This window comes from Myodes glareolus, chromosome 13 (assembly GCF_982192425.1).
Source record: "Myodes glareolus chromosome 13, mMyoGla1.1, whole genome shotgun sequence".
NCBI lineage: Eukaryota > Metazoa > Chordata > Mammalia > Rodentia > Cricetidae > Myodes > Myodes glareolus.
In genome coordinates this window covers 57,024,510-57,049,179 of record NC_142038.1, presented here as the reverse complement: position 1 = coordinate 57,049,179, position 24,670 = coordinate 57,024,510, and the positions used below count along the sequence as shown (strand labels likewise).

General features: G+C 40.1%; 1 protein-coding gene across 1 annotated transcript in view; it reads left to right on the top strand.

The window, feature by feature from the left end:
- Positions 1-24,670, top strand: part of Pik3c3 (phosphatidylinositol 3-kinase catalytic subunit type 3) — an 87,804-nt gene that overhangs the window by 4,612 nt on the left and 58,522 nt on the right. The window contains exons 3-9 of the mRNA XM_087896180.1: positions 26-169; positions 3,406-3,535; positions 17,809-17,895; positions 20,073-20,168; positions 22,442-22,513; positions 22,970-23,074; positions 23,748-23,840. Coding sequence (XP_087752306.1) covers positions 26-169; positions 3,406-3,535; positions 17,809-17,895; positions 20,073-20,168; positions 22,442-22,513; positions 22,970-23,074; positions 23,748-23,840 — 727 coding nt within the window. The remainder of the gene's footprint in view (positions 1-25; positions 170-3,405; positions 3,536-17,808; positions 17,896-20,072; positions 20,169-22,441; positions 22,514-22,969; positions 23,075-23,747; positions 23,841-24,670) is intronic.

Sequence of the window (24,670 nt, the reverse complement as noted above, 5' to 3'; positions counted from 1 at the left end):
TATTCTGTTGACTTTGTTTCCATAGTTGGAATGAATGGCTAAAACTCCCTGTGAAATACCCTGACCTGCCCAGGAATGCCCAAGTGGCCTTGACTATATGGGATGTGTATGGACCAGGAAAAGCTGTGCCAGTGGGAGGAACAACTGTGTCGCTCTTTGGAAAATACGGGTAAGCGTTCTGCCCACTAGTCCACAAAGGGCTGTTTCTCTTTCTTTCCTAGAGAACTTTGATTGTTTACGCAGTCTTGGTTTTCTCTGTGGAAACCAGTTAGGTACATAGGCCTTCCACCTTTCTGAGAGAGGGTCTGAAATGCATTTCCTACAGGATGCGTTGTATTCATTACTCTTCTCACTACTTTTATCAGTGACACAGTTCCTGACAAAAGCAACCAAAGGGTTCACAAGTTCGAGGACTCAGTGCATGATGGATGGGGAGGGTGTGGCTGTGGGAGTGTGAGGCAGCTGATCCCATTGCATCTGCTGTCAGAAACAAAGAGGATGAAGACTGAGGAGCAGCTTATTTTCCCTCTGTTTGTGTCGTCTGGGATGGCAGTTCGTAGCTGCCTACACGGGTGGGCCGCCTGAATTAACCCAGTATAGACACTGCCTCACAGGCATGCCCCCCAATTTGTCTCTTAGGAGGTTCTACACCCTACAAATTTGTCATCAGAGTAACTATCCCAGCAGCTAAATGAATCAAGACACAATTTGTACTGCTCTACTGTTAAGTGAATGCTAGGACCATTTCTATTAGACTAAGTCATTGGGAGTGAGAGCTTAGGGTCCAGATCTGGAAACTGAAGATGTAGTGCCTTTCAGTGAAAAGTCCTAGTGACTTTCTGTCTGGCTCTTGCCATATGCCTTACTTTTGGTCCTTCTTAAAGTTTAAAAATGTTAATTTAGACATCAATAAATAAGAATTATCTTAAAAGGTTTCTTGACAATTTTCTGTAAATTAATTTAATGCTGTCTTTTGTCCGCTTTTAAAATATAGTTGTTCACATGTCCTTTTTTGGTGATGTTGTTGAGATGCCTCCCATCCAGAGGAAGTGGAACATGTGCCTGAAAGGTAGATTAGGTCCTAAGATTCTCCATAGAGTTAGTGGTAATAACTAGCAGTTCAGTCTGTTTGCTTGCCATGAGCTAAGATTAAGTCTTAGGAAATCTGTTCAGGCTGTTTATCCATGCCCTGTGCCACAGTTGTGTGATTTTTTTTTAAGTTATAAAACTGATTGACCCATTAGCTCAGGCTACTTACTAGCTCTTATAACGTATATTAACCCGTTATTCTTATCTATGTTAACCACATGGCTCAGTACCTTTTTCAGTGGGGCAGGTCACATCCTGCTTCTTCAGTGTGTGGACAGGACTGCGGGAAGAGCTTCCTTCTTCCCAGAATACTCCTGTTCTCAGCTGTGCGATTTTTGAACATCACTGCTTTGGGCCATAATTTTCTCAAATGTTTCTTTGGCGGTATAATGTCTTCAGTGACCTCTTCCTCCAAAGGACCCTAGTATGCACCTGGTAAAGTGTTCCTCGAAGCTTCCAATGGAAGGTGGCACAGTGACTGCCAGTTGGTGCTCTTTGCCGACATCTGTTTTGTCTCTGCAAGTCAGCGAGTCAGCGAGGGGGATCTTCTTAGCGAGTGCTAATAAATAAAGACTGATCTTGTGCAGTAGTTCTGCCAAAGCCAACTGCCTCTAACTTGAACATCTAACCTCAGAAACTTCTAAGTAGCTTAAGAGCAGATTGGTTATTACTTGGATTGATAGAATCACAGGCAAACTGTAGGCGATGTGCAGGTGTGTGTGAATTCTGTAGTCATGGCCCTGCCAGCTGGAGCCGCATTGACAGCTGGTACTGGGCCTTCAATGAAGCTGAAGAAGGGCCTGCTGTTCTGGTCCCCTGACTTGTTTGTTTGGCCTGATTTCCCAAGCATGTAAGGCTGTGCACATCCTCTGCCTCAGCACCGGGAGGTTGGGGGGTGGGGAACAGTGTAATTTTAGACAAGTTTCCATTAGTGTCCAAAGAAAGTGATGGGATCACTTCATCATCACTAGCACTTAGCATTCCCCTCACAAACTCCCCATTTTAAACTCTTTTCTAGATCTGTCCCAAGGTGCCTAAATCATTTAGTAAACCGACTTTCTTCCTGCACAATGTGACTTTTTGTTTTTAGTTAAATTCAGGCAGAGTATTCGCTGAGGAGCGGAGCAGTAGAGAGCAGGAAGGGCTGCCACGTGCTCTTCCTGAAGGTGTATGTGAGGGTCCCCACTTCCCCCTTTTGCTGGTGCTTTAGATACTTCACTGCAGCCAGTTCCTCAGGGCCTGCTTCAAGGTTGTGCTGCGTTTTGTTTCGTTTCAGACAAGTTCTCATTAGATTGTCTGTGTTAGTATAGAATCTGTGATCCCCCTGCCTCAGCTATCTGATCTGTTTGAGATGAAAAGAGAAAGAAATTTAACTGTGTAAGAGGCTGTGTTTATGTGTTTTTGTAATAACAAGAAAATCTGTGATATAATATTTTTATTAGTGAGAAGATGTATACTAAGGAATGAACATTATTTATTCATGGTCACAGCCATGCAAGTCATAGATGGCACAGCTGTTTCCCAAACCCAGGCAGGCTTACAGAAAAATTATGTCACTTAGTTTCATTTCCATCCTGTAAATATGATGTTGTTCTATTGGCTGGAAAGTTGGTGTCTGCTCTTCTAAGATGTCTGCTGAGGTGCTTGTTGAGTGCTGTCCTCCAAGCATGGCTGACACCATTTTCCTCATAACAGCTATGAGTACTTCCAGAGAGGGGATCCCCGTTGATTGGCCATGTTGACTTGCCACTCTTCGTAGGAGGAAGGTGTAGGGAGAGTCACGGGACCCTCATCTGGGATTCACACTGTCCCCCCACGCATCTTCCAGCCGTTTATTTGTATGCATTTCTCTCCTGATTATGTGGCCTCATTGTATCAGGTGCTTATGTAGACTGTGGAAGGCTAACTAAAGTGGGCTGCATTGGTGTGACCAAAGGGAAGTCTGTTCTGGGATGAGACTGGCCCATGCCTTATGGTCACTTCAGTTCCTGTAAGTAGCTGCTCACTTATGCTCTGGATTTTACCTTGGTTTGCCACTGGTGCCACATAAGAAAGGTGCACATTTGCTTAAATCTGCTCAGGAATGAGTTCCCTCCACACTGGTAGCATATGCATTGGATTTAGGTCATTTCTATATACGTCTCCCATTTCTGATTATCTAAGGGAGAAAGGGTAGCTTGAGGAGAGATTTGCGGCTTGTAGTAGCTTAGCTCAGTGCTGACAAACCATGGGGGCCTTGGAGCCGGACACGCTTGACACACATTTCTTTATGATGAGCTGCCTCAGTTTACCTCTACTCTGAACTCTTCCTTATAGCATGTTTCGCCAAGGAATGCATGACTTGAAGGTGTGGCCTAACGTGGAGGCAGATGGCTCCGAACCCACAAGAACTCCTGGCAGAACAAGCAGCACGCTCTCAGAAGATCAGATGAGCCGCCTCGCCAAGGTACATGGGCTTCTGAGATGAGGTGAACTCTGACTGTGTGGACTCATGTGCCTTTTTATGGTCAATTCTGTCAGTTGTCATCTTGGTTTAAAGTAAATGTTAGTAACGGTTTTGAGATATGAACCTTCGCTCTTGAAAGGCGTATGCTCCATATCCTTGTGTGGTCCTCCTAGCTGTGTGACTTTAGGACATTTTCACCTCAAAGCTCCATGTACTAAGTACTCACCCCTTAGTCCATCCTCCCTGTGCTTCCTCGTGGCTGCTGGGCCACTTTCTGTCTGTGGACTTCTGCATGCGTGAAATCATGTACTGTATGGCCGTTTATCTAGACTTGCATGAGATTTGGAAGTGCAGGTCTCCTGCATTTTCATCATTATGTCTCTTTTCTACATTGCTGTTTGAAGGGAAAAGGGTGGCCGAGCTCCCTACTGAGTGTGCCTCCTGGAATAGTCTTCAGCTCCTTCCTTTCTCCAGATGAGTAAAGATGCATTTCAGCTGCTGGTTTCCAGGTCCACCTTACGGGTTCTTCTGGGAGTATGGGACAGTTCACAAGCCTCTCTATGGTCTGCCCTCTCTTTAAGATTTATCCGCAGTGAACTTGGATTTGGTTACTTTCCGTGATTTACACATAGATATTTTATTAGAATCATCGCATATGTACTCTGTGATCTACTAAAATTTGAAAGGTTCGATTTGTAAGGGTCCCAAGAACACAGTTTCAGTCTGGCCACCAAACAATACTAAGACTGTGAAATGAAGCCCAGTCATTAAGAAGCCCATGAAAACATGGTGTTAGGTAATTGCTAAGCAAGCATTGTCAACTCCGACCTGGAGTAATGCTTTTACTCTGATTTTTGCTTAACTATGGAGTGAAATTCCAACTACAATATGATTAACTAACTATCTAGGTTTATGTTTTTAAAAACAGTCCTTTTATAGTAATTTTAATGGAATAAGTCTCTCTAATGATTTAGACTGTTTTATAAATCTGTCTAGTTTTCCTTTGAGGAACAATGTATATGAGAAAAAGAAATAATCTTGTATAGTGCTCAGGTTAGATCTCTTTTTTTTTTTTTTTTTTTTTTTTTTGGTTTTTCAAGACAGGGTTTCTCTGTAGCTTTGGAGCCTGTCCTGGCATTAGCTCTGTAGACCAAGCTGGCCTCCAACTCACAGAGATCTGTCTGCCTCTGTGTCCCAAGTGCTAGGTTTAAAGGCATGCCCCTCACTGCCTGGCTTCATTTTTTTCTCTTTTTAATAATTTGGATATTCTAGAGTTTTTATAGGAAATAAAAAAAAAGTGTATTAATATATGCAGCACCCTACTTCTTGCTCATTTTCTTCCTCTTTTCCATCCTTAAACATTTATAGTTAATATATTGCTTCTGTTTCAACTGATTTGTGAACATAGTAAGAGATCAGACTTCAGGACTGTTGACTTTCACAGCCTGGACAAGCTTCTTGGTAATGGTGGGCCACTGTGTTCACTGGCCCCGTCATCCCTATTTTTCAGCTTGTCATACCATAAGAATTTTGATAGGAGGCATATCCTCCAGGGGGTCCAAAGATGTGACCCCTGTTCTCCGGTGTCTGATTTATATTGAGCCTGTGTCACGTCCAAAGGGACGTGAAAGGTTAGTGCAGAAGCTCGCTTCCCCACTCCCTCATTTAGCAGCTCTGCGTGATGCCTTTGCCGTGTGCTTTCCTTTCTGACAGTTTGATTAAGAGGAGGCAAAGAACGTACAAGCAGATGAGAAATGTTTCATGGTCTGTGAGGGGATTTTGGGGAGGGTGGGGAACTGTGCGCGCCAGCAGTGAAGAGGGGAACCATGGACTTCACAGAGCCACCTCTGGTCACTGGGTCGGGGTCAGGATCTCAGTCTTACTGCAGCAGGAGCCAGGGGACAACAGAAACAGGACAAACAAGCTACCCTGCTGTATGCTGCCTAGATGGGGTTGCAGATTATGGGGGGAATACTCTTTTTCTTAAGTGCTGACTGTAATTAACTGTAGGACTACACTGCACATTCTGTTCACATCATTTACATGGTAATATGTAAAAACTGAATGGAAGGCATTCTGCCTTCAATCAAGTGCTCAATTATAATCTCAATCAAGAGAAAATACAATGGAAGAATGATAGCTCAAAGTGTGGACTGTCTAACAAGTGAAAAGACTTAATGAAAGTACAGCTATTTCTTTGAAAGAATACACACATTCTTAAAGAGAGCATAGACACCGAGAAGAACCTGTCGTACTTTTAGGGAGTTAGTCCTAGTGGGGAAACAGTTGAGACGTGACAGCATGCAGTATTGAGTGCGCTGCAGACACTCTGCCTTGAAGTAGTGACGCCCCTGTTCACATATTTTGACTGTAGTAGTGGATTTTAATCCCAACGAGCAAGCACAGCCTCTGCTTTTAAAATGCTTGTCTTACAGAGAAAGAGAATTATTGGCTAATTAGAGTTCATAGAGAAACTCATTACTCTACAAATCGGAAAAACACACTCCTGGCCATTTCATTTGGGTTGGGTGAAAGCGTCTCATCTTGTTTCATTTATCCCTTTAGATGTTTTTAAAATGACAATAATTTATAAAAATAGAATTATAATCATTACTGTTGTGATTTGAGTGAGAATGGTCCCCATTGTCTCATGTGTTTTAGTACTTGGTCCCCAGTTGGTGGAACAGTTTGGGCAGGAGTAGGAAGTGTGTGGCCTTGTTGGAGGAGGTGTGTCTGTCATTGGGGCACACTTAGAGATTTCAAAGGCCCACACCATTCCTAGTTAGCTCTGTTTAATTAACTTCTTGCAGATCAAACTGTAGGCTCTCAGCGGTTCTGCAGCCGTGACTTTGCTCCACCATCATGATCTCCAGTCCTCTGAAACTGTAAGCCCTGTTAAGTGTTTTCTTGTCTAAGTTGCCTTGTTCATTGAGTTTGAGGACAGCGTGGAAAAGTAACTAAGGCAATTGCTGAGATTATTCAAGGCTGTCAGGCTTGTTCAGTGGTGCCGGTAACCTTATGGAAAATATTTTGTATGAAGTTCATAAAGAATGATTTTTGCTCTAGATAACATACCTTTTACAAACAACTTGTTTGATTGGATTACTTATCGCCACTGTTTAGTATTACCGTCAGGGTTTGGGAATCTTGTCACTTTTTTCCTCATTTTGCTGAGTGGCATCTTTTCGATATTCATTGGTTTGCTCAGAGTTCTCCAATATTGTTAAAGCCTTTAGACTTGTCTTAGAGCTAGTGGCCCTGAGTAGACTCTGTTGATGCCATGTGATATTGAGCCCTAAAACGTTATTGATTGATGTTCTGAGAAATCAATTCTCTTTCTTTGCAGCTATAGTTTCTGCCCGAGGGGGAAAAAAGTAACATGCTTTTAAAACTAGATTAATCTGTGAGAAGTTTAACTAAATGGAACTTTTATATGTCAATACTAGTCTTCCTGAATGATGAGATTTATGAGGAATGTTTAAAAGTAAAATTGAAGAATTGTGGACGAGACTTCATTAATCAAGAAGATAGAAAACTTGATGGGACTTCTTTGCTAGCTAAGAATTAAATATACATGCCTAGGTGGATTCTGACATGCACACGTGTGCTCTCACAGTCCCTTCAAGTGTTAGCTGTTCAGACGAAGTTCATTTGTGGCTGTAGTATGTCTTACTTACAAATTATTTCATGGTTTAAGTTGGATTTATATATTTTTGTTTATTTCAGAGATACATCTTTAGATCATAGAAATCTGTGAAACAGCCTTAGTTTGTCTGTCTGATTGTCTGCCTTGTCTGCCGTTGACACTTTTCATACGTTAGGGCAAGGAATGATCTTTTTCATTATTTATTTGTTTGTTTGTTTATTTATTTATTATGTATGCAGTATGTGGCCTGCATATGTGCCAGCAGGCCAGAAGAGAGAACACCAAATTTCATTACAGATGGTTGTGAGCCACCATGTGCTTGCTGGGAATTGAACTCAGGACCTCTGGAAGAACAGTCAGTGCTCTTAACCTCTGCGCCATCTATCCATCCCAAGGAATAAAATTTTTTTTGTCAGTATTTATTTATGTCCATTTATTTCAGGCTGAAGACAAGTGTTAGACCAGGAACAGCAGAACATGACTTTAATAGCAGCACTTGGGAGTCAGAGGCAGGCAGACAGATCTGTGAGTTCAAGGCCAACCTGGTCTATATAGTAAGTTCTGGATTAGCAAGAACTACATGGTGAGAACCTGTTTCAATCAAAGAAACAGACAAAAGAAAAAGGAAAAGAAGAAAAAAGAAAGGTACTAGAGATGAAAGAGTAAAGTAATGACCTTTTAACTTGAGGGAGTGTAGAATACAGTAGCAGAAATTCTCCTGGCATGATTATGCTAAAAAGTCCTATGGTGAACAACAGTGCGGCCTGGCCAGCCTGGCTGCATGCACGTAAGTTCTGGGGATTTGAAGGTTTCACTGTCTGCTGAGAAATAAATTAGCTTTATTCATTTCTTAAGGGTCAGAGAAAAGAGGCAAAACAAAACAAATGTCTGCTTTTAATTACTTGTGGGGCTGTGTGAGCAGTTTTTTAAATTTTTTTTATTGATTTTTATTGAGCTCTACATTTTTCTCTGCTCCCCTCCCTTTCAACCCTCTTTCATGGTCCTCATGCTCCAAATTTGCTCAGGAGATCCTGTCTTTTTTTACTTCCCATGTAGATTAGATCCATGTATGTCTCTCTTAGGATCCTCATTGTTGTCTAGGTTCTCAGGATTGTGATTTGTAGGCTGGTTTCTTTGCTTTATGTTTAAAAACCACTTATAAATGAGTACATACATGGGTTTGGGTTACTTCACTCAAAATGATGTTTTCTAGATCCATCCATTTTCCTGCAGATTTCAAGATGTCGTTATTTTTTTCTGCTGTGTGGTACTCAATTGTGTAAATATACCATATTTTCCTTATCTGTTCTTTGGTCAAGGGACATTTAGGTTGTGTCCAGGTTCTGGCTATGACAAACAATGCTGCTATGGACATAGTTGAGCACATGTCCTTGTGGCAAGGTTGAGCATCCTTTGGATATATACCCAAAAGTGGTATTGCTGGGTCTCGAGGAAGGTTGTTTCCTAATCTGAGAAATTGCCACACTGATATCCAAAGGGACTATACCAGCTTGCATTCCCACCAGCAATGCAGAAGTGTTCCCTTTACCCCACAACCTTCAGCATAAGTTGTCATCAGTGTTTTTGATCTTAGCCATTCTTACAGGTGTAAGATGGAATCTCAGAGTTGTTTTGATTTGCATTTCTCTAATGACTAAGGATGTTGGACATTTCCTGAAGTGTTTTTCAACCATTTTAGATTCCTCTGTTGAGTGTTCTTTGTTTAGGTCTGTACTCCATTTTTTTTTTTTAGATTATTTGTTCTTTTGATGACCAATTTCTTGAGTTCTTTGTATATTTTGGAGATCAGACCTCTGTCTGATGTGAGGTTAGTGAAGATATTTTCCCATTCTGTAGGCTGTCGTTTTTATCTTGTTGACCATGTCCTTTGCTTTGCAGAAGCTTTTCAGTTTCAGAAGGTCCCATTTACAGTTTTCTCAATATCTGTGCTTCTGGGATTATATTTAGGAAGTGGTCTCCTGTGCCAATGCATTCAATTGTACTTCCCACTTTTTCTTCTATGAGGTTCAGTGTGACTGGCTTTATAATAAGGTCTTTGATCCATTTGGACTTGATTTTTGTCCATGGTAATAGATATGAATCTATTTTCATTCTTCTACATGTTGATATCCAGTTATGCCAGCACCATTTGTTAAATATACGTTCTTTTTTTCATTTGATATTTGTTGCTTCTTTGTCAAAAATTAGGTGTTCAAAAGTGTGTGGATTAATACCTGGGTCTTCTATTCAGTTCCATTGTTTCTCCTGTCTGCAAATACCGGGCTGTTTTCAGTACTGTAGTCTGTAGTAGAGATTGAAGTCATGGATTGTGATGCCTCCAGAAGTTCTTTTATTGTACAGGATTGTTTTGACTATCTTGGGTTTTTTGCTTTTCCATATGAAGTTTTACCATTTTTTCGAGGTCTGTGAAGAATTTTGCTAAAATTTTGCTGGGCATTGTATTGAATCTGTAGATTGCTTTTGTTAAGATTGCCATTTTTACTATGTTAGTTCTATCTACCCAAGAGCATGGGAGATCTTTCCATTTTCTGGTGTCTTCTTCAATTTCTTTCTTCAAAGAGTTAAAGTTATTGTCATACAAGTCTTGCACTTTGATTAGAGTTACTCTGAGATATCTTATGCTATTTGTGGTTATTGTGAAGGCTGATGTTTCTCTGATTTCTTTTTCAGCCCATTTATCATCTGTACAGGGGGGCTACTGATTTTTTTCTTTTTAGTTAATCTTGTATCCTTCTACATTACTGAAAGTGTTTATGAGTTATAGAAGTTCCTTGGTGGAATTTTTGGGGTCGCTTATGTAAACTATCATATCATCAGCAAACAGTGAGAGTTTGACTTCTTTTCCAATTTGTTCTCCTTGATCTTCTTTTGGTGTCCCATTGCTCTAGCTCGGACCTCAAGAACAGTATTGAATAGATATGGAGAGAGTGGAAACCTTGTCTTGTTCCTGAATTCAGTGGGATCACTGTTAGTTTCCATTTAGTTTGATGTTGACTGATGACTTGCTATATATTGCCTTTATTATGTTTAAGTATGTTCCTTTTCTCCCTGCTCTCTCCAAGACCTTTATCATGAAGGGATGTTGTATTTTGTTAAAAGCTTTTTCGGCATCTGATGAGATGATCATGTGGTTTTTATTTTTCAGTTTGTTTATATGGTGGATTATGTTGACTGATTTTCGTATGTTGAACTATCCCTGCATCTTTGGGATCAAGCCAATTTGATTGTTGTAGATGATGGTTCTGATGAGGTTCTTGGATTTGATTTGTCAGTATTTTATTTAGTATTTTTGCATCGATGTTCATGAGTGAGATTGGTCTCTAATTCTCTTTCTTACATACATTCTCTGTATGTAGTTTGAGTATTAGGGTAATTGTAGCTTCATAAAAAGTTTGGCACTGCTCCTTCTGTTTCCATTGTGTGGAACAGTTTGAGGAGTACTAGTATTAGTTCCTCTTTGAAAATCTTACAGAATTCTGAACTGAAACCATCTGATCCTGGGCTTTTTTTTTATTTGGTTGGGAGACTTTTGATGACTTTCTATTTCTTCAGCATTTATAGGTCTGTTTAATTTGCTTATCTGGTCTTGATTTAATTTTGGAATTATTCAAAAAGCTGTCCATTTCCTTTAAGTTTTCCAACTTTGTGGAGTATAGGTTTTCAAAATATGACCTGATGATTCTCTGTATTTCCTCCATGTCTTTTGTTATGTTCCCCCTTTCATTTCTGATTTTGTTAATTTAGATATTCTCTCTCTACATTTTGGTTAGTTTGGATAAAGGTTTGTGTATTTTGTTTTTTTCTCGAAGAACCAACTCTTTGTCTCATTGATTCTTTGTATTGTTTCCTTTGTTTCTATTTTGTTGATTTCATCTGTCAATTTGATTATTTCATGCCATCTAGTTCTCTTGGATGAGTTTGTTTCTTTTCGTTCTAAAGTTTTGTTAATTCACTAGCATGTGATTTTTCCAGCTTCTTTACATAGGCATTTAGTGCTGTGAACTTTCCTCTTAACACTGCTTTCATTGTGCCCCATGAATTTGGGTATGTTGTGTGGTCATTTTCATTGAACTTTAGGAAGTCTTTAATTTCTCCCTTTTCATGGTGGCCCATATTTTTGGTTAAGGTTTTGTTAGATTTAATGTTTTCTTTTGACTGATGGGTGGCCCTGGATATTTTTGGTTAAGGTTTTGTTAGATTTAATGTTTTCTTTTGACTGATGAGTTTATTCCCTCTATTGTATCTTCAACACTTGATATTTTCTCTTCCATCTCCTGTAGTCTACTGTTTATGCTTGCGTTTGTGGTTCCTGATTGTTTTCTCATGGTTTCTGTTTCTATAATACCCTCTGCCTGTGTTTTCTTTATTGTCTCTATTTCAGTTTTTAAGTCTTAAATAGTTTCTTTCATATGTTTGATTGCTTTTTCTTGATTTTCTTTAAGGGATTTGTTGATGGCTTCCAATTTTTTGTTTGTCTTTTCCTCCATTTCACTGAGGGACTTTTTCATTTCCTCTTTAAGAGTTTCAAACATTCTCCTAAAGTTATTTTTTCTTCTGCATCATCTATATTTGGTTGTTCAAGTCTTGCTGTTGTAGGGTCTTTAGGTTTTACTGCTGTCGTGTTGCTCTTTGTGGTGTCGTGTGTATTCTTACCTTGTCTCCTCATCTTTTCCTCTATTAGGTTTGGTTGGGGCTGTCTGTGACTCTGGTGATCATTCTTCTATGTGCCAGTGGATCCAAGGCTCAGATGGTTGTTCTCATGGTACAGTCAGTGCCACGGTTCTAGTTACCCCGTTTTTCACTCCGTATTCCTGGAGATTGCTCATAACTCCTGGGGTTTGCTTCTCTCCCATGGAGTTTTTGCTGTCTCAGGCATGCTCTGGTTAGTTTGCTGGCTCAGACCTGTTTTCTGTAAATGTCCCTGGTATGGATCTGCTCCTGCAGAGGTCCTTGTCTTGGGGTTGGTCCTGCAAAGGTCTGGCTCAGATTTACTCCCTTAAAGGTCCCACATTAGGGTGCGCTCAGACCGACAGAGGATCTGGCTCAGGCCTACTCCCTCAGACGTCCCAGACTCATGCCTAGACCAGCTGGGTCCTGCCTTAGGTCTACTCCCTCGAAGGTCCTTGATTCATGCTCTGACCCGCAGCAGTCTCTGTCTCTGGCCCCCTGACTCAGCAGTTGTTTCCCTTTACCTACTTCTGTGAAGTTCACTGTCTCAGGTCTGCTCTGGCCCAGATGGCTGGCTCAGCCCTGAGTCCACAAATGTCCCTAGTCTGGATCTGCTCCCACTCCTGTGGTTCTTGCCATCTCAGTCCCATTGCAACCTAGATCGCTGGCTCAGCCCTGGTCCCATGGAGCTCATTACCTCAGGTCTGTTCCGGTCTAGGTCACTGGCCCAGTCCTGTTTCCGCAAATGTCCCTGTTCTGGATCTGCTCCTGCCTCTGTGGAGTTCACCGTCCCAGGCCCGCTCTGGCCCAGGTCGCTGGCTCATGTGAACAGTTTTGGATGGGGATTTGGCAAGCTAGTGGGAAAAAAAAAAAAAAAGAAATCAGGTTTATATAGGATACAGCAAAGTGTAGCAGTTATGGCGGTGCCTGAAGTTCCATCTAACTGTGGCACTGGGTTGTGCGACTTCTATTTTCATGTAGATCTTACATTGTGACCAACCCTGCAGTTTTCAGGCATATAATTGTCACTCTGCAAATGAGGGCCATCCCGGTTGTGACATGTTCCACTCGGGTGGTTGGTGTGAGCCATGATGCATAAATCTCGTTGTCAGGCTCTTTCTGTTACATGTTTGAGGGCAACTGTGTGAACTGGCTAAGGCCAGTTTTGTTTGATCACGCCATTCTGCTGTTCTGTGTGTTTTTGTCCTCTGGCTTCCAGTTGGATGTTTCTATTACTTTATTTCTATGATTTTTTCTATTATTCCCTTCTACTTCTAAGCTAGAACAGGTCCTGGGCAGGGTCAAAAGTTGACAGATACTTATTCTCCATCCTGGTTCTCATCCTCCTACATAGTTCCTCTCACTCGATGTAAGTGAGTGATAAGTGCTGGCCCTGCCAGAGCCATGACTTTAGCACTTGAGGTGCTCACAGCAGGCCTGGCAAGCCAGGGAGCTCATCTGTCTCCAAGGCTGCTGTTGGACAGGCCCCTACCTGCTGCTTCTGCTCGGATGCTGTGTGGCAAGCTGGGCTGCTGTAGTCCCTGCCCTTTGTACTTTTATCCACACCCACTCATTTGTGAGATTGTCCTTCATCATGACATCGTCCATATCTGATACTATGTGATTAGGAATCCAAGAAGTTTCCTGGCCATGTTGCTGTTGGTTCTAGTTGATTCTTACACTTAAATGGCCTTGACAATTCCTGTTTAGCTCTGCATAAGTTAGGGCATAATAATTATCCCATAATTTGGAGGACACTGACCTTCTCCAACTCTGTATGGCTCTTGTGGATTCTTTAGAATCCTCTGTACCTGACAAAGAGTGCCACTTGCTGACCCTTTCTAGAATGGATACCTAGCAAGAATGATTTCTTCACAAGCATTTTTAATAGATCAAATTTCTCACCCTGCTGCTTAGCAGGGTGCAGATCTTGTTGGAAAGATGTAGGTCACGGACATTTCAGACTCAGAATGAAATGGAAGCTTATCCCAGCAACACATACAAGTTGTCTACCGTCACCTATGTTGACAGAAGTTGCCTTTGATCCTCAGCATCGGTAGAAGTGGAGGGAGCTAGAAACTTCTGTAGACGGGAGGACTACTCCTGTTTGCTATGTTTTCCGTACCAACAAGAGATGAAGTAACGGCTCTGGGGAGCAGCTTTCATTGTGCATAATGATTATAGTTGTGTAAATTCTATACATGTAAATACAAATTAATATTTATTTATAATTATTCTTTCATGTGTCTTGAGATAAAAATAAAAGTTGTGAAGGCCTGAAGATGTAAAAGGAACTTCGGTAGCTTTAGTGTGTTATTTGTTGTATTGAATTTGGGTGAATTATCTAGAAGAGTGTTCTACCCAGTCCTCCATTTCTACCATGGTGCGCAGCCTTCAGAGAAGTCGTTCTAAATGCCCCAGCTCCGTGTTTCTCAAGAGGATAGCCTCTTCAGAAATGCTGGGAAATAATGAAGTAAATGTCGTGGGCTCTAGCTGGGCGTGCTTTATACTGGTAGGTCAATAGGGCAGATTCCTGGGAGACGTTTTCAGGGGCAACTGTTCAGTTCTGCAGAACTTCTGTCACTAATTTAAGTTGAGAAATATCTAGAATTTCTTTAAATGTCAAGGTGCAATGTAGGAGCTCTTGAGCAGTCATCATAACATATGTAAATGACTCCTGATTTTCCATTGATGGTTGAATTCCTCATTATTTTTCTCTATCGAGGCATACAGATGTTACTGTTTATTTCTGATTGCAGCTTTTAGAGTCTGTGTTCCCATCACTTACTGAACAGCTCCTACAACTGAGATCTGTAACATAATTTATGCTTGACCTTTGTGGTAACTTTGAAAGCAAGGCCTCACCTGTGTAGGGAATGGCATGTGTTACCAGCAACATAGACTCAGCCGGTACAGACAGCTACAGAAAGTTCCCCATGTGTCTGGATGTGCATCATGGAGAAGACGGAATCCTCAGTTCATTTTCCCGGTTAGGAAACCGCTCACCATTGCCAGAGCTTTCCTCATAGCAAATCATTGTGGGGACCAACTGTTGGATCATAAACACAGAACGAATGTTGAGTAAATAACAGAAGCTGGAGGAGCTGAGGTTGTGTAATTACCCTGTACCAACAGGGAGTAGATAGCAAAGACAATCAGGTGAAGTCTCACATCATTCCAACCAAACTGGCTTTTACAGTGGAAAATACAGAAGTTATATGAACATTTTTTGTTCATATGAACAGAGTAGTAGTAGAAATCTGTAAGAATTTATAAGCTATGTAATGGAAAGAAAAAATTACTCATATCAGCCTTTAGTAGCTATATGGGATGATACTCCTTGCCATATTTTGCATCTACCTGCATCTTAGGGCATAGATAGAAAATAATATTTATTGGCATCGGCTCAAAAGTGGCAGATTTGTCAGTGTAGAACCAAGTCTCCAGCTGCAGTGTGACACTCTCTTTGGTCTCTAAGCCACATTGCTTGGTCTCCATTCCTTGTGCTGTTTCTTATTCTATCTCATTGATGTAGCTCACACATCTGTCTGATGTTCTCCAGAGTCAACAGTGTATCTAGCCCTTGCTGTATGTGCATAATTATACTATTCACCCACTGGTGTTCTCTCTTTATTAATTGTTAAGTTAGCATAAAAATCATGTTACAGTGTGTCATTATGTCATACTTTGTCCTTACTCTGCCCTTTCTTCTACTTCCCACCTCTGACTTATTAATTCCCTTCCTTCTCCCAAATATCCTATTTGCTTTCATGTCCCACGTGCACAAACGCATTCTCATTCTCTCTCTCTCTCTCTCTCTCTCTCTCTCTCTCTCTCTCTCTCTCTCTCACACACACACACACACACACACACACAATTCACATCTAGATTTAATCTATGAGAAAAACGCAGTATTTATCTGAGTCTGTCATATTTCTTGTAAGAGAATGATCCTTGTCCAGTTCCATTGTTTTCTCTCAGGTGTGGTTTCATTCTTTATGGCTAAATAAAATTTCTGTGCATATATGTGTGCCACATTTTCTTTATCCCATCTTCGATGGACTCTAGGCTAGTTCCATTTCTTTATAAACATGAGTAGTAGTTACTAAGATCTCTATGTCTATTTTCATTTAGAGGTTACTATGGGGGGGAAGGTACTATTGACTATTTATAAAGAGTTATTATTTCCTAAGTCGTCCTTTCCTATTACAATGGACCTCAAATCTTTTTAAAAGGTTTTATTATATATGTGTGAATGTTTTGCCTGCTTATACATAAGAGCACCACTTGTGGGCCTCCTGCTCACAGAGACCAGAAGAGGGCACTGGATCCCTTGGAACTGTAGTTCCAAGTGCTAGTCAGTATCACTTGTGGGTGCTGGGAGCCTTCAGCAATAGCTGCAAATGTTCTTACCCTCTGAGCCATCTCTCTAGCCCGTGAGCTTCAGACCTTTTACATAAGGTTGTCACTTTTTATTTCTGAAATACTGTGAACTCATAGTTGTGATAGTGTCAGAGAAGATGGGGAATACTAGTGGTTCTGGCTTTCAGTTCTGAGTGAGGTAACTGTTAATGGTACGGTTTGATGTCTTTATGGGAATACTGCTGTGTCTTGGACAGTGAAGAGGAACGATGAGCCAAGAGAAGTGGTGATATAAGGCTTTGATGCCCAGCGTTCCTTCATTCTATGAATTTGTTGAGAAAGAGTTTTGATATATAAGTAAAGCTGATACTTAAAATTTCCAGAGTCAATATCAAAGCCAGTTCGAATCTGAGGACCTTGTAGCTTATCTTGACTTCTCTATGAACCTGAAAAGCCACTGTGATAATAATTTATGAAACTCGGGCAAGACAGTGTGTAAGGCCTCAGGGCACTCAAACATCAGCAATGTTAGAATTTTAAATCCTTTGTTGTGTATCCTAAAATAAGGGCACACGTGCGTGTACACACGTAAATCTTAGAGTAATGATTTGTTGGGCCCCGAGAATTGCCTTTCCGTGTATAAGTTATTTTTTCAGAATGTTTGTTACATTACAAATGAAGAATAAGGAAAAGGTGTTTTATTCTCCTTTAGAGGATCTTTTATTGTGATTTTATGTATGATAATAAAATATAAGAGCTATAGAACATCTAGATAACATTCAGGAAGGGCTGTGTTCTTCTCTTGCTTACTAACTGGTAAGATTGCAGGTTTTATTTTATTTTATTTTTTGTTTTTTTGAGCAGGCTTGATTTTAAAAACTTCTTTTTAATGTTTTTTTTCCCATTTTTAGAAAAAGGCTTGTCTCTTGCCTAGTTTTTTACATATCTGATATTGTATGTGGTTTTGATAGATATGTTTGAGTATTATGTATATTTGTTTTGAGAATACCATGTTTGATGTGAGAATTTGTGTCTAGAGAATGGAAGTGCTTTGTATGTGAAAATCTGTAGGAGTACATGTGGAATCTGATGTTCTAATGTGTAGATTTACACACGTAGACTAATGTCTAGGAGTGTTTCATGCGTGTAATCTGCTGTGTAGAACACTTTGTATGTGGAATTGAATATGTAGAAGGGCTTCTTAGTGCAGGCTCAGGATTAGGTATTTAGAGCCCAAAGTGTTTTGAATTTTGGATCATTTAAGAATTTGAAGTATTTGTACAACTTGATAAGATTATCTTCAGTGTAGATCCCAAATAGCAGGACAGAATTCACTTACTGTAATCTATATTATATTGTCTATATAATAGTGTAAGAATCATTTTTAATACACTTTGTACAGTGACCAATCCTGTGAGCTGATGTGGTGTTTTCCACTGTGGCCTCCTAAAATGCTTTAGGTTTTAAAGTGTTATAGATTCTTGATTTTCAAGTCAGGGTTGAGCGATCAGCTGCTACCCTTCACTTCCCTTTTTGTTTGTCTTTGTTGAGATTAACCCTCTTTTACTTCCTGCAGCTGACCAAGGCTCATCGGCAAGGACACATGGTCAAGGTGGATTGGTTGGACAGATTAACCTTTAGAGAGATAGAAATGATTAATGAGGTGAGTTATCTTCTTTCCTATGTCAGAATATATTCTGTAGATTACTAAATTAATTTTTTAAAAAGAATTCTTATTAGCTCTACAGCTGGCAAATAAGTGAGCCCTTACTTCCTAGCTGTGAGTTTTTCTTAAAGTTAGTGTAACTTGAACCATTAGCAGGGACTAGCTGCCATAGGTGAAGGCTCGGTGCCTTGTGTGTGTTCTACTCATGTTCAAATCCTGCCATTGCTTGTGAGTACTGCAGCAGTGCTGTCTCCTCCCCCAAGTTACCACGTGACATCTTTGGAACTGTGCTCTCTAGCACACACCTCTAATGCATCGAGCACACACCTGGTTCATTAACCTCTTACTGGATGTTGGCCCCTCAGTCAGACTCCAATTACGTCGTTTACGTTTTCTTGACCTTGTCTAATTGAAAGATGACTTCAGTGAGTCTTTTAAAAAGTTATATTCAAAAGAATTGAGCCTGGTGGTAGTTGCGCACGGTGTTAATCCCAGCACTCATGAGGCAGAGGTAGGCAGATCTCTGTGAGTTTGAAGCTAGCCCGGTCTACAAAGAGCTAGTTCCTAGTTCCCAGACAGCTAGGACTATTACACAAAAAAACTGTCTCAAAAAATAAATCAATAAATAAATAAATAAATAAAGTTATACTTCAGTAATTGTTTTAAGAATACCATGTTTGATGTAAGAATTTGTGTCTAGAGAATAGAAACAACTTTGTGAATCACATTCCAAGAGGAGAATACATCACTGTTCATGATAATGACAGCTGTGATGTACACATTACATGACTAATCTCGAAGGATATCTCCAAGGCTTCTCTGCAGCGGAGAAGGAAGGAGAGAAAAGTGGTAGAGATCAAGTGTGAAGGACCACTGTTGGTATTTTTGTTGTTTTTGTTTTGCTTTGTTTTTGTTTTTTGAGACAGAGTTTCTCTGTGTAGCTTTGGAACCTGTCCTGAAACCTGTTCTTGTAAACCAACCTGGCCTTGAACTCACAAAGATCTGTTTGTGAGGATCTCCGCCTCCTGCGTGCTGGGATTAAAGGTGTGCACCACCACTCCCCGACACTTACTGTTCTTGTTTTCAATGAATCTTGGAGTTCTTAACATTTATACTGATTATAAAATCAAGATCTTTTACAAATGCATTCATATGCTCTTGACACAAACTACTGGAAGATTTTATACTTTTAATAATAGTTCCATTAAAATAAATATTTCATGCAAAACATGTAGATTTTCTTCCATGCCAGTGCTTTGCATGTGGAAATGTAGCATTGGGTGTGTCCCCCTCCTTTCCGCTTTCTACCAGACAGTAGACTGCACTTTATGGAGATCAACAATTTTAGTGACGATAGCATTGTGCCTGCGTATACCAGTGCACCATGTGTGTGGTAGAGACCAGCAGAGAGCGACATCGGCCCCTTTACAGGTGCTGGGAGTCGAACACTGGTCCTTTGTCAGATCGGTTGGTTCTCTTAACCACTGAACCATCTCTCCTCTAAGTAACCTGTTTATGCATTGTCATTTTATGTACTGACTCCAGAGACATCTGTGAAAGTATTTTGGAAACATTAGTCAAATCATTTTAGTTTATGTTTTTGAGATGCATATATACATATATATGTCCACGCACACACATAGACAAACAGAGAGAGAGAAAAGTACTTTTGTTCATGTTAGGAGAAGTGAATATCCTCCAGTACACATACAATGTTGATGAAAAGTTATGAACATCCAGAAATTGTGAAAATTTGATAAAAACCAATGAAGTTCTTTTTGGTAAAGAGTTGTTTTTTTTTTTTTCTGTGTGTTTAGTAATTCTTGATGTGGGTTAATTATGTAGTTTGAGGTGAAATTGCAGAAAGTTGTTCAAGCAACAATTGTCATCTTTATTTTTGAAGTAAAATAGTTCTCAAAACACCCTCAGGTTTTGAAATCATGAAATCCACAATGCTGATTGAACCCTGAGTTTTATGGAGTTTGGGTGTCGCCTGCCGAGTGCATACTCTCGTGAAGTAAACAGTGATCCTCATGGGCTGTCGCATGTGGACAGCGGCAAGAGCCGTATTTTAAGTAGCAGCTGATTGATTTTTATATGTTGCTGAATTGTGGTAAAAACTCGTACTAAGAAAGGTTGAGAATGGTCACTTCTGTCTGTGTTTTCTTCTCTAGAGTGAGAAACGCAGCTCTAATTTCATGTACTTGATGGTTGAGTTTCGCTGTGTCAAGTGTGATGATAAGGAATATGGCATCGTTTACTATGAGAAGGTATTTATTTCCCTTTAAATTCATGTTGAAATGCTTACATATGTAAATGAATACTTACAGACTATGTTTAGTTATTAGGTAAGTTTATACTCATATATTTATATATGTAAATGTATACTTATATACTTGTATGTATGGTATACTTATATTCCTGTATGTATAATTTGAAACATCAAAAGTGAAGTTTCTTTCATTATTATGAAAATAGTGTATAAATCAATTAAATGAGAACAAAATTTTTATATGTGGCAGAGAGATGAACACTTGTAACACACAATACAGTTTATTCATGGGTCTTTGTTTATTAAAAGTTATAAATTACATTTGCATAATAATATAATTTATTGATGCTGCCCCCAGTGACTTCATGCTTATTCACTTTGAAAATGGTTACTTGAAAGATTTTCATAAGAAAGGATCTGTGTTTGCCTTGCTAAATTATCATTACTTTGTGATCCTTCTCTAGTTAATGTCTTTCTTTTTCCCTTCATAATTTGTTCTTTTCACTGTGGTAAAACACTGGAATAATTTAACTGATTTCAGCCTTTTATATATGAGGAAGACTGGAAAGGGTGGAAATGAAGGATTTTTTTAATATTATATATTAGTTATTGGAAAGCATCAGTTAAAAAAAAAGGGAAAAGGTTATTGAGCAAAATGTTTACCATTGTGTTTTAAAATTACTTTTCGTTTTGTGCTATACATGTTTATTAAAGCCTTCTGCTGCTCGGATGTGGCTGCTGTGTAGAGAGCCTGCTAATTGGGTGATACTTTCAAAGACTGTGAGCGATCTTTTGAAAGGCAGCTTAGACAATAGATGGAATAAGAACAGGATAGAAATAGGTAGCTGCTCCTGAATTAATGTCTGTCTGCCCGTCCCGTCATATTCCCACTCAGAGTAAGGATTGCAGGGCCAGTGCATCACAGTCTAATGGAAACAGACGTTCTTGTCACCTGTCTCTGGAGACAGATAGCCTTAGTGAAGATTACCTGTCACAGTTGGGCAGATAAATGTCTTTTCTGGTGTTGTGACCGAGAACAAGCCTGTTAAACAACCGCTTTGGGAATTTGTTGTTTCCTATAAGACTCAATTACTGAAGTGAAGTTGTAGAAGTAAACTTCTTTAGTCCCCCCCTGATTCCCTTGCATATATGTAAAACTGAGATTGCACTAGCCTCTGGAAATAGCAAGACGTAACGCTAGGTACATAGTCCCAAGGGAGTGAATTTTTACAATAATTAGCCTATTGCAGTATGTCTGCTAGAGACGCATGTTATGCTGAGTTCACTTTAAAACAAAAGCTCATTCCTCAAGAATGGTGACACCAACAAGATAAGGCAGCTTTACTTCTTGCCGGATGTCAGGAATCAGTGCTGTGCTCTCGTCCCTGGGATGTCAGGAATCAGTGCTGTGCTCTCGTCCCTGGGATGTCAGGAATCAGTGCTGTGCTCTCGTCCCTGGGATGTCAGGAATCAGTGCTGTGCTCTCGTCCCTGGGATGTCAGGAATCAGTGCTGTGCTCTCGTCCCTGGGATGTCAGGAATCAGTGCTGTGCTCTCGTCCCTGGGATGTCAGGAATCAGTGCTGTGCTCTCGTCCCTGGGATGTCAGGAATCAGTGCTGTGCTCTCGTCCCTGGGATGTCAGGAATCAGTGCTGTGCTCTCGTCCCTGGGATGTCAGGAATCAGTGCTGTGCTCTCGTCCCTGGGATGTCAGGAATCAGTGCTGTGCTCTCGTCCCTGGGATGTCAGGAATCAGTGCTGTGCTCTCGTCCCTGGGATGTCAGGAATCAGTGCTGTGCTCTCGTCCCTGGGATGTCAGGAATCAGTGCTGTGCTCTCGTCCCTGGGATGTCAGCTTGCGTTGTCCCCCGAGATGTTGTGTTGCTGCTTCTCTGATTGTCCAGAAATGTGATCCGTGCTTGAGTTCTCGAGTAAGACCTGGTGGTGACACCTGGACACATTTAAGTTAAAAAAAAAACTGGGGTGTTTTCTTGTCCATCGCTATAGTAAACCAAGTTCTGAAATTGTAGCCACAAACAATAGAAAACAACCAATTTGTTTCCAGATTTCAAATCTTTCTTACTGTGATAATTTTTTCTTTTAATTTGCCAAAATGTTTTATTAGTGATAGAGATTTTAAAAAATATGGAATTTAAAGAAAACAAGACTTATAATGGAACAGTGATGTTTTAGAAATAGACTTTAAATATCATGTCCTCTTACCACTGAGTGAAATCTCTCCTTTTTACCTTTTAACCCTGCACTATATTCTAGGATGGTGATGAGTCTTCTCCAATTTTAACAAGTTTTGAGTTAGTAAAAGTTCCTGATCCTCAAATGTCTATGGTAAGCTGTTGTGCAAAGCTTTCAAGAATGTCTTTTTCTCTAGAATAAACACAACTTAGACCCATGTGTTGTATTTTAAAATAGTAATACACATATCTCAATTATCTAGACATGATTTGTAATAAGTTCACTTCAGCTGTTTGAAATGACACTCATGGGGTACTTATAAGAAACAATGGCACCCTAAAAGTAAGGTCTGATTGACGCAGGACAGAGCGAGTACTTTATTTGAACTGCAAAGAGCTAGTGGGTGGGGTTGTTGAGCAAGGGTTGCATAGTCCCACTTTGCTTTTTCTGTGATAAAAACAGGAACAGTAGCAGCTTGAGGAAGAAAGAATTTATTTGGCTATAGTCAGACTTCATAACATGGCTTTAAGAAAGGACTTTGCTATTTCTGACTACTGACTCTTGCCTGTTGTAAGATTTACATTCTCTGTGTATATAAATAATTTACAGGAGAATTTAGTGGAGAGCAAACACCATAAGCTTGCTCGAAGTTTAAGAAGTGGACCATCTGACCACGATCTCAAACCCAATGCTGCCACAAGAGATCAGCTAAATGTAAGAGATTTTTACAGACTTTGTAAAAACAGCTAATGGGCATTTTATCTAGCCACTATTACACATGATTTTGGAGTTTGACGAATTATGTAATCTCACGACTTCAACAGTTTCATGTTGTCTGCAGAATGTTGTTTTTTGTTTTAGTTGTTGCTATTATAGTTGTTGTTGTTGTTGCTTGACAGGTTTTTTTTTTTCTTTTCTTTAAGTTATTCAGGGCTTTCAGTAATTCTGTCACTGTACAGACTAACTAGAAAACTGTAAACATTCTCAGATGTTAATATTCTTTGAAATGATCCCTGGGGTATTCCTTAAGAAAACTGGTCTCTATGCTCACAGGATTACGTGTTGACAAGAGGAGGATTCATTTTGTTTCTACTGACTTTATGGCATAGGGCATTGCCACTTTGCCCTCCTTACTATCTAGTTGGGCTAAATAAGCTCTGAAATCAGATGTTTATATGGAGCATGGTTATCTCATCTTTGCTCCTGTGTCCTAATGACTTCCTTTCTGGATGGATGCCTCAGCACATTCTTGCCTTAGTCGAGTCTGTGGGCCTTCTCCTGGCTTGCATAATAATTATGTTACAGAAATATTAAGCAAATGAAAAATTAAATGAAATGGAAACATGTATTATGTGCATTAAATGTAGTTTTTTATCTTTTGTTTTAGATTATTGTGAGTTATCCACCAACTAAGCAGCTCACATATGAAGAACAAGATCTTGTTTGGAAATTTAGATATTATCTTACTAATCAAGAAAAAGTAAGTTTGTTGAATAGGTTATGTATTAAATTTACCTCTAGACGTTTTTGCTAATGATCAAGGGAAAGTAAACCACACTAAAAACGCAGCTGTGGTCAAGTAAACATGCTAGCCAGCAGTATACTCGCTACACGGTGTTTAAAAGCATAGTAAAAGGTATATACACTCCTAGAAAATGTCTGAATGAACTTCGGAGATGGAGTTGGGGTCTGTGTCTGCCTCTGCAATTTGTATACATGATGCAGATCAGGTGTCGTACTTTATTTCCTCTTGTTCTAATGGAGACAGCTTTTCATCATAGCTGAAGTCCCTCTTCCACAGCATGGCAGAGTGAATCCTGACTCCTTTCTCTCTTATCCTCTTTGTCTCGCACTTCTTGAGTGAAGGAGAGCTGGTAAATTCTGGAGGTGGTGGGAATAGAGGAAGAATGGAGGAGTGTAGCTTGTGTGAGAATTGAGTTAGTGTCCACAGCTGGCTTGCAGGAAGGAGGTGTGGTGAGAACTGGACTTCTGGTAAAGAACTGGAGGGAGAATGGTGATGAACTGCCAGGACTAGGCCCAGTCTGAAGGCGTGTTGTTGTGTCTACACTGTTACCTCTGAGCAGCTTTTTAACTGCAGGACAGTTGTTTGATGGATTGAAGCTTTAGTTTACTGTGTGTAATATGGGGTGATTCTGTGATAATAAATTTTGTGCCTCTTGCAGCTCTTGAAGTATTATCTATCTTAGGTTGAGGTGATGTAGGAGGGTCATCTGTCTATGTGTTACTTTCATTGGCTAATAAAGAACCTGCCTTGGGTTTTTGACAGGCCAGCAGCTTAGATAGGTGGAG